A 10,871-nucleotide genomic window follows, 5' to 3' on the forward strand; every position below is an offset into this window, starting at 1 on the left:
GTTAATATATGTTAAAATGATAAGGGTTAGATTGGTTGGTTCGCTCACATAGGAGGGAAATTGAGGGTGCCAGTCGCGTCCCCGATTTGGGTCGTGACAATAGATGTTCTTGATGTGAGGACTTCCAGATTTTGGGGATGATAAGTATTATACTTAGAAGTTTATTTATTGGTTATATTAATGAGTTTTGGTCTTCCGCATTATATTTTGTTCATTATGGTTGAAATATTGGTAAACGTTGGGGTTTAGATTTGTTGGTTCGCTCACATAGGAGGATAAGTGTGGGTGCCACTCGCGGCTCGTTTTGGGTCGTGACAATATCCTTCTTAAGACTTTTATTATAACAATATATATAGTAAAAGAAATACACAAGGAGTAAATTATTTTTTCTCCCGTAACCAAAAAAAACAATCTAAAATAGTAAAGATAAAATTTATGATTCAAAATATCATTCTAATGAGGATCAACAAATATTAATATTTCAAAACAAAAAAAAAGTTCCTGAAAATTGCCTAATGATTCACATCAACACGAGGCAAATGGTAAAGAATAATTATTTTTAAATGATACATATATATAGCTAAAGATTCATTGGATAAGATGAAAAGGTGAAGAGTTGTTTAAGTTAATTTCAGAAGTTAAATGATCTTAGACATGCGGTAGAGGAAAGGTGATTGTTTTTACTAATAATTCAATACATTTAATTATACTAACTACAGAGAGAGGATAAAAAATTTAATCATTTAACCACATTAATTATGGAGAAAGAATAAATAACTTTTATTTTTTTAAAAAAAGTAATTCCTAACTATTTCCTATGAAATAATTTCTAACAATTTTCTATAAAATATTTTTGTATTTTAAAGTTTGACTTTACGCCTTCTTAGTTTTAGTATAATATAATTATTACTTAGTATGTAAATAATTAGAATTTAAACTATTGTGTCTAGATGCATGTATTTAAATATGATTATTTAATATTAAATTAATTATATATTAATATTTAATTTAGTTTAGGGATAAAATAAGAGCAAAATGGTAATTCAACTTTTAAGTTAAGAGCTTCCCACTTATAATAATACGAGTATATGTTATATCATCAAAAAAAAAAAATCATCTACCAGACTAAGTACAAATATGTCATAAATATTTTTTTGGGATAGCTTAATATATATATAGGTTGTAGACTACTGAATGTGAATATAATCCAAGACATCTATAATCTTTTTCAACATGTCGCATTAGTACCAATTTATACTCTATCAATAGTTATTTCTCCAAACTCAAAAGAGAATTTAAGAAAATTATAAAAATATTGAACCAAACTAAATAAGTATTAAGAGAATGATTTCTATAATCTGGCCATGTACAAAATTACACTAATAACTTATCTTTTAAGTCTAGCAGGGCACTCTTATAATCAAAGGTTTTGATACCATCATTTCGCTATCGAAAAAGAAAAGCATATCAAAGAAATCATAAAAGTTTTCAGAATGTTCATCTATGTATTTTTCTTTGTACCTACAAAATTAGAATATGCAAAGATGAAACAAAAAGAAAAGAAATAATACATACTTACTGGAGTATCCGATGAACATATGAAATTAGGAAGATGGTAGATTAGATTTTTGAATGATTAACATAGAATACACACAATATATTATAGTAAATGAGACTCTTTGTTTTCCTTGTCTGTTATGCCTTTTCAGTTGCATCATTTAAATATGTCTTCATTATTATATGATAGAATTACTGAAGGCTGAAACTAATAATTATACATTGTAATTAAGATACTATAAATTAAAAGTTTTATATTTAATATTAAAAAATAACTCCAAAAAATTGAACAAATTACAAAAAAAATAATTTCTCATTAAAATAATTTTCTCACCTATTAGAGCATCAAATAAGAATTAAAGAAACATAAATCAACACATGTAAACAAACTAACAATTAATTAATTTATAAATAGGCTAAGAGATAAACTTCAAAAATTTTAAACTATTTTAAAAAAAATAATAACAGGAAAACGTGTCTTTAAGATAATTAAACTTTATTATATACTTTATATACTAATATTTTACTAATAACCAATTAGATGATTTTTACAATTTCAATGTAAGGATAGGGGTAAGACTTTTCAAATTTAAAAATTAAGAGTAATTAAGTTAAGACTATAAAATAATTAGCAATTTATTTACTAATATTTAATTACTTTGATTATGATTTAGTACAGGGGCAAAATAGTAATTCAACTTTTGCTTAACATTTTTCTCACTTATAATAATATATGATATATGATGATATGATATATATATGATATGATGATATATGATATATATATATACATATATATCTTTTTTTTTAATTCTTCAGAATTCCCCAATGAAGCTTTTGGAACATACAGGTATGATGAACTGCAAATGCCTCCTTTCAAACATAAATCTTTCTCATGATAATCTTGTAGGAAGTCTAGTTCTTGCGGCAGAGGTTGTAGTGGCTGCGGATTATTCTGGGTTCCAAAAAAAAATTCCAACAGTTTTACACAATTGATAAAAGCTAAAACCATTGACTAGAGATTCATTAAGGGTATAGGCTAACTTAAGTGATTGGAAAATGAAATGTACCTATAAGGAATCAAGATTTTCTACTCGTCAATTCTTTTGGTACTTGTTTAATTAGTTTGTTAGAATTGTTCTGACCCTCAGTGATACCCTTGATGGAGCAGGGTCAAGTAGGACTAACAGACTTCTAGGTTCACAAGCTTCAGAAGATGAGGTGAACATAACATCTTCGACGAAGAAAGTGAGGAGCCCCGAGTCCTAAGGGGAGAGGGTGTATATGATGCCCCAATGGAGGGAGGGCTAATGAGGGTACATGATCAAGCAAGATGTCAAATCCCTGTTAAATGTGGCAGCAGCAACACTGCAGAAGCTCAAGCAACATATTTTTGGTGTTGACTGGTGCATCCAAAATGGATTCAGTGGTTTCACCATTGAACTGGATTCACTTTTGGTTACCAACATATTAAAAGATATAATAAGACTCCCAACTTCAAGTTGAAGAATATCATTGAAGACGTTTCCCAAACGATGAACCAAGCCAATGTTACAGGCTACAGCTAACAACTGCTACAGAAAGGCAAATCAAGTAGCAGACGTCCTAGCTTAGCTTACTACTAAGAATTTGTTAGGAAGAAGTAGTAAGGCTACGTAATAGAATTTGCAAGACTTCCTTCATGGAAGGCCTAGCAGAAGGGATAGTGCTGGTGCAAATAAGCCCCAACTTGAACATGTAACTCATTTCGTTCAAGAAACATGCTTCCTTGATTTCTTCATCAATAGCATCAACCACTGGATTGCCTTCTTCATGGTGGTTCCATGCCCATTGTTCAAGGTTTATGTGCTCATCTCCGTTTATTGGTTCTCTCCCGGTAACCAGCTCCAATAACACCACACCAAAGCTGTAGACATCAATCTTGGCATTCACTTTTGACGTGTATGCATACTCTGAAATTCCAATTAGAACAACAAGGTATTAGGATAAAATCAATAAGAAACACGATACATACGTACACTCTGGTGTGTTGTTGTCCATTTTAATATGTGAACAGTGAAATTTACCTGGAGCTAGGTAACCAAACGTGCCAGCGATAGCAGAAGCAGTCTCTGTCTCTCCCCACTTAGCCAAAACCTTAGCCAGTCCAAAATCTGCAATTTTGGCATTCAGCTCATGGTCTAAAAGGATATTACTACACTTAATGTCACGATGAATGATTGGCGGGGAGCACTCGTGATGCATGTAACATAGACCTCGGGCAGCACCAACTGCAATTTGCAGTCTAGTACGCCATTCCAAGACACTATGTGCTGAAGCAGTAATAGCTTTTTCACTTCTTCTCTTCTGATGCAACCACTTGTCTAAGCTTTGGTTTTCCATGTACTCGTACACCAAAACCTTTGAGTTTCCACTAGAAATGCAACATAATAACTTCACAATGTTAGAATGTCGAATGCTACCCAATACTTCAACTTCTGCAAGGAACTGTTTCTCAAGTCTGTGGTCTAAATTCCTCTTGTTCCATATTCTCTTAACTGCCACAAAGTTTCCATTCGGATTGACACCAACTCGATAGACCTTCCCGCATCCTCCACTTCCAATCAAATTTTCTTCTGTCATATTCACCAGAATTTCGGATTCTGTGAATCGTAGCTGCTGGAAAGAAATGAACATCCACTCAGGGTCTTGGTTCTCATGCCTCTTCTTCCTCCGCATGAGTTGGTCTGTAGAGAAAGACCAATTCTTTTTACATGTGTAACATAGCAATGTTACCATGACTAGAAATGCAACAGGGGCCACAACAGCAATTACAACTCTTGTTTTTCCACTGCAACGTGGAACCTGGATGTAATGGTTGGTATATTTGCTACACAGATTCAGATTATTTCTAAAGTTGTATTCTTTCTTGTCATATTCTTTTGGAATATGTCCAGAAAGCTGATTCAACGAAAGATCCAATGTTCTTAATCTCAAATTTCCAGTTATACTAGGTAAATTCCCGGAAAATTGGTTATCCCCCAAAAGAAGATATGTTAAATTCTTCCAATAAAATAAGTAGCTTGGAATTGAACCGTTTAGGCGATTTCCCGAGAGATCTAAGACTTGGAGACCAGAAAGATTAGAAAACATTACTTGATTTCTCCCCATCAATTCCATATTTGCATCCAACATTGGTAACCTACCAGAAAATTGGTTATACTCCAAATGAAGATTTGTCAACTTGTTCCATTCAAACAAGTAACTTGGGATAGACCCCTTTAAGTTATTGCTTGAGAGATCCAAGACTTGAAGAGCTGAAAGACCGGAAAATGTTTCTGGAATCTCCCCTATCAAATTTGACTTTACAATGAAAAGGAATGTCAACTTCTTCAGTCTTCCTAATTCCTCTGGAATTGTAGGCTGCTTAAAGCTGTCAATATAGGATATATCCAAGGTCTCAAGCTTTGATAAATTCCAATTTCTCGGGGTATCGAAGTGTTGAAATTATTGAACTTAAGAGATAGATATTGCAATTCAGAAAGCTGACCTATAGCTCCTGGGATATTACTGAAGCTATTTCCAGCAATATCTAAATGGATTAGCCTCGACAAACGATGAAGGTCACTAGGCAGTGGTCCATGGAATTGATTCCAAGAAATATCAAGATATTCCAGGTTTGAGCAATTGTACAAGGAGGTAGGAAATTCTCCTCTGATATAGTTGGTTTTCAGGTCTATCAAATACAGGCTTTTGAGTTCACATATGATTGGTGGAATTGTTCCGGTAAGTATATTCACATCTTGAATAGAGATGCTTGTAACAGAACCATTGCTGCAGTCTATACCATACCAACTGCAGTATGAAGAATTGGAATCCCATAATTGATGTAATCCCCATAGTTGTTTCAGTTCCAACAAAATGTTCTTCTCCTTTTCATAGACGTCACTCTGTAAACCGCCCTGGAAATGCGTTAAGGCAAGTAACGAGACAATGAAAAGGTAAACTTGTTTCCTGGTAAATGAAAATGTAGATTTTACAACATGAATATGATCAATTTTCATGGCTCCTTTGGTTTTATTGTACTCTTTTTGTGAAGTATATACTAACTCATTCTCTACAATTTCTTTGTTGTTGTTTTTTTTTTCCAAGTGTTTGATTGGATCATTAATTAGCTTTGAAGAAACCGTGTATCATCAGTCAACATGTTATGAATATTGTAGCCGACACTGAAAGGGAAATGCTAGCAAAGTGTTAAATTTTATAAACAAAAGTTGAGTTGACTGACCTTTGTGGCCAAGAAATAAACAGCAAAGCAAGAAAGATCTTTGCCATTTCCAGAAAAATGATGATGTCAAAGGAAACAATTTTTTACCAACTATTTTTCAATTTTGTCATGTTTGGTTTGACTTAAATGTTTTTGAAAATATTTTTCAAGTCAACAAGATGACTTACCTCCAAAACTATTTTTCAACGTCACACCACAACTTTCCACTTTAACTCAAGCCTTGGTTGCCAATTCTCGATACTAATGCGAGATACAAGTCTTGATTCTTTATTTGAGACTTGATTTTCGATCACAAATCGAGACCCCACTCTCGAGTGTCGGATCGGGTCAGTGTTGCAGTTGGAATCCAAATTTGAATGTTGTGTCTACGATTGTAAAAACATAAATAATCTAATCATTCATAAACTCTATCAATTATTTACCATCGTAGAATTACGTGATTTTCACACATAGTAGGAATACATACTCGAGAAGTCATAGTATACTTTGGAAATCTTCACTTGAATTAAACGAAAATCTTTTCTTTATAGATCTTGTTTTTCTCCCTTACCTTACGCTTCATGAATAATTTTGATAGATAAGACTATACTTTATAAGAGAATGAGGGGACCATTTAATGGATTCCCACTTTGCATCATCCTGAATAGTGGGTATGGTGTATAGTTTTAAAACTACCAAGTCCCCATCTTTATGGGTAGTTTAAAGTTACTACAGGTCTAGGATTATACTAATATTAATTTTAAACCAAAATTATAATTATATGGGTCATAGAAATTTACAATATATCAGGTCAGGTTTCAAGGTTGGGTGTCGGAGTTGGATCCCAAGTCAGCTGTTGGGTGGGGTTTCGAGTCAAGTGCTAGAGTTGACTTTCAGGTCAAGGTCGAGTCCTAGGTCATGTGTCGGATTCGGGTGTCAGAGTTAGATTCCGACTCGAAAGTCTTGGATCAAAATATTTTAGTCTTTAGTCAAAAATAAAAATATTTTCTAGAAAATGATTTTCATTCACCAACCAAATAATAAAAAATATTTTTCATTTATCAACCAAACATGAAAAAATAAATTAGAGATCAACTTATTTTTCAAGAAAACATTTGAAAAATATGTGACATCTTTTTGTTTGCAATCTAAAGAACTGCCAATTATTTGAATTTAATTAAAATGGGGGAAACAAAATTAGCTCAATTCAACCTAATACTAACAAGAAATAATTTTTTAACCTAACTCAACACAAAAATAAACTCATAATCCCACTACAATTTTTGTGCAAGTTTCAAAAACTTATGCACCCACTAGTATTAAATATTAATGAACACAATGTGCAACCTTCTATTCTTAAAAAATTGCTAACAGATCAGATGAGCAAATATAATATAATATTTTAAGATAAATTGACACGATGTACTTTAAAATTGGTACACATCCCAATCCAGTCCTCACCCCAATGGTGTTGCACTATTTACAAATTCATTTAATTTTCACATATTCTCTTTCTGACTTCGCATTTTTCTTTCTGTTTTATCATTTTTTTCATATTGAGAGTACAAGTCATTGCGGATTGTTCCTGGGATGATCCATGATCGATTCTTCTCAATATCTCTGTATAGGATTCGTCTAGTAAAACTTACATCTCATGTATTATTTGTAAGCTATTATATAGTGAAATTATAGCGGCTATAATTATTATCGAGTATCAAAAAATATAAAAATCATGGCTGGTAAATAGAAAGGAAGAGGAAGGAGTAAATTACTATCTTGACTTGGTCAAAAGGAGACAACTCACCAATTATTCTTCAAAGCCAAAAAGTTGGCTTTTAGTTGACTATTTTATTGTTGAAATATGAGTTGTTTATTAATTCCATACTGACTTGACAGACTTCATTATCAAATGAAAAGAAGCACATGAAGGAAAATAAAACACCAAATTAACATGATCCAAGCAAGCTCTAAACTTTTTTGGCTCAATATGCAAATCTTCTTCCTAATTAGCCTGTCTTTCCAAGAAACCTTACAATTTTCAGGCACGGAACGGTCCATATTACTAAACATGAAACAACACTGGAGGGATTCGATGTTTTTCCAATCGTGGAATTCGAATTCTTCAGAATGCAATTGGTCTGGAGTTTGGTGCATCGATGACAGGGTAGTCACAGAACTACATCTTGGAGGAAAAAACATAACCGGAACAATTTCATCGATACTATGTGAGCTCAAGAACCTTACCTTCATTGATCTCTCCAACAATAATATTTCAGGAATCATACCAGTAAGCCTGAAAGATTGCTCAATGTTACAACATTTGGATTTGTCCAATAATTCATTGAGCGACCGGATTCCAGGTGAGTTGTTTGAGATGAAACAATTACTCAATTTGTATCTTAATGGTAATATGTTGTGTGGTGAGATGCCAAAAGAAATAGCATCATCCCAGCTGAAAAATATTAATCTCTCTGAGAACTACCTGAACGGTTCGATACCAGAAGATATTGGTAACTTGAAAAATATTGTGAAATTGGACATGTCACATAATTCTTTAAGTGGTTCAATTACTAACAAGTTGTTTCAGTTGCATCATTTGCGTCACCTGTCACTAAGTTCCAACTATTTGTCCAGTGTGATACCTGATGAAATGGACATGTTTAGTTTGTATGATATGGATCTTTCACATAACCAGTTGACTGGTTCTATGCCAAAGGGTTTTCGGTATTTACCTGGACTGCATGCTCTGGATTTGTCGTATAATCAGTTATCAGGAGATATCTCGCAAAGTATAGAACATCTCAGGCCTAGAAATACTTTAAGACTTTGTTCCAACAAATTCTCAGGAAGAATTTCTGCTGAATTTGTGAAGTTAATTTACGAAGAGAACTGCTTTGACGATTCCAATCTTTGTTCTGCATCCAAGAACTTATCCGTTCCTAGCCTACCAAGCTGTTCCTCTGGTGATGAGGTTCAAAAATCTTCTAGACCAAAACACTTGATTATCATTATTCCTATTGTAGGATTTGGGGTAGCAATACAGTTAATATGGATCTTTTACATGGTCAGAAAGCATTGGTGGAAAACAAAGAAGCGGAATGTTAAAGATGACATGAAGCTCATTTCATTTCAGAAGTTGAAGGTGACTGCAGAAGACATTTTGTGTAGCTTGAAAGACGAAAACATAATAGGAAATGGAGGATCAGGGAAGGTTTATCGAGTTGTGATCGACCAAACAGGCAATACTTATGCTGTTAAAAGCATAGGGCATGGAGAAAAATCAGGTGGAAGACCCCAAAAGGAGTTCCTGGCAGAAGTTAGAACACTTGGTAGCATTCGACACAACAACATTGTCAAGCTCATGTGTTGCATCTCAAGTTTAGACAGAAAGCTTCTAGTCTATGAATACTTTGAGAAACAAAGCCTCGACAAATGGCTTCACGGAGAGAAAAGAGCAGCATCACCAGGTCAAAGTAGTACCCCTGCCCTGGATTGGCGAAAGAGACTAAATATAGCCACTGGTGCAGCTCAAGGACTCAGCTATATGCACCATGACTGTACTCGACCCATCATTCATAGAGACATTAAGTCCAGCAATATCCTTCTGGACTCAGAATTCAATGCAAAAATAGCAGATTTTGGATTAGCAAAAATACTATCGAGGAGAGATGACAATCCTGAGACAGCTTCTGCTATTGCTGGAACATTTGGTTACATTGCACCAGGTATATTACAGTTCAAATATTTATCATACCTCAAGAATTCTCAAAATAATTTATCCAACTGTAATATTAAACTTTTAATGTTTGATCCTCTCAGAGTATGCCTCGACATTCAGAGTGAATATAAAGACAGATATATATAGCTTCGGAGTGGTGCTATTAGAATTAACAACAGGGAGACAACCCATTCTTAGAGAGGAGCAAATGAATCTAGCACAATGGGCTCAACAGCGTTACAGAGATGGGAATTACATTGTTGAGGCCCTTGATGAAGAAATCATGGAAACAAGTAATGTGGAACAAATGAGAGATGTTTTTAAACTAGGACTAATGTGTACCGGAGCATCACCATCTAGTAGGCCGTCAATGAAGGAAGTCTGCAACATTCTTCAAAGTCTTAGAGTCCCCATTTTTTGAAAGAATAGAATGTTTAGCCTTAATAGATAAATGTAGTTGTATTTTTTTTAACAGAATGAGAAAGTCGTGTTGATAACAATTTCTTCCAGCAATGTATACTTTAGTAATACTGTCACAGGACATTTTTTATCCTCAGAAAGATCAATAGCATCATCTAGTTTAAGTAGTGTCAAACACAAGGGCTTGTAAGCTTTACCTTAGATTGTGATTCCTTATTCATACTTGAGATGTCGCGATGCAAGAGCTAAGTGTCCTGGTAATTAGATAGATTTTAAGCACACTGAGCATTAAGGTCTAACAATGCTTTAGGAAGGGTAATCATGTTGCGGATGCTTTAGCTAAATTAGTCGAAGAGTTTAGAATCATTATCTTCTTCTTTTTTTTTAATTCTTCATAACTCCCTAAAGTAGCTTTTGGAACATACAGGTCTGATGAACTGCAAAGGCCTTCTTTCAAACATAAATCCTTCTCATGATAATCTTGTAGGAAGTCTAGTACTTTTAGTTAAGTTGAATGGGATCGTCCATTTTCTGAAAGGGGGCACAACTTGAAGGCATAATTGATTGGAAAAAAATAATCAAAAGATATAGGAGAGTGTTTTTTAAATGAATAAGTCCTTATTGTAGTTGAGGAGATGATAATCAGCTTCAAGAAGAAGAACTTTCATCTCAAAATACTCAAAAAAAGTTTTTCATACTATCAATGTTATTGAATTGCCTCTGCATATGAACATACTTCATAATAAATGTGGACTCCTGTAATGACCTGTTTAGTCGTTTTGAGCAGCAGATTTTATTTCTGGAAAAACTGTGTGAGTCGACGGAACCCACGACGGACCGTCATGGGCACGACGGGACGTCGAGGGGGTCTCGTTCCAAAAGACTTAGACTTCTGAAATTTGGGTACTGAAATCGACTCTCTGAACTTGG

General features: G+C 33.9%; 1 protein-coding gene and 1 pseudogene across 1 annotated transcript; one reads left to right on the top strand and one right to left on the bottom strand.

The window, feature by feature from the left end:
- Positions 1-2,510: 2,510 nt before the first annotated feature.
- On the bottom strand, positions 2,511-5,744 carry LOC107027237 (annotated as a pseudogene).
- Positions 5,745-7,695: 1,951 nt separating this feature from the next.
- Positions 7,696-10,086, top strand: LOC107028124 (LRR receptor-like serine/threonine-protein kinase HSL2). The gene is made up of 2 exons (XM_015229174.2): positions 7,696-9,528; positions 9,623-10,086. The coding sequence occupies exons 1-2, from the start codon at positions 7,755-7,757 to the stop codon at positions 9,940-9,942; spliced, it is 2,094 nt and encodes a 697-aa protein (XP_015084660.1). The 5' UTR covers positions 7,696-7,754; the 3' UTR covers positions 9,943-10,086.
- Positions 10,087-10,871: the final 785 nt, after the last annotated feature.

The sequence above is a fragment of the Solanum pennellii genome, chromosome 8 (genome assembly GCF_001406875.1).
Source record: "Solanum pennellii chromosome 8, SPENNV200".
Lineage (NCBI taxonomy): Eukaryota > Viridiplantae > Streptophyta > Magnoliopsida > Solanales > Solanaceae > Solanum > Solanum pennellii.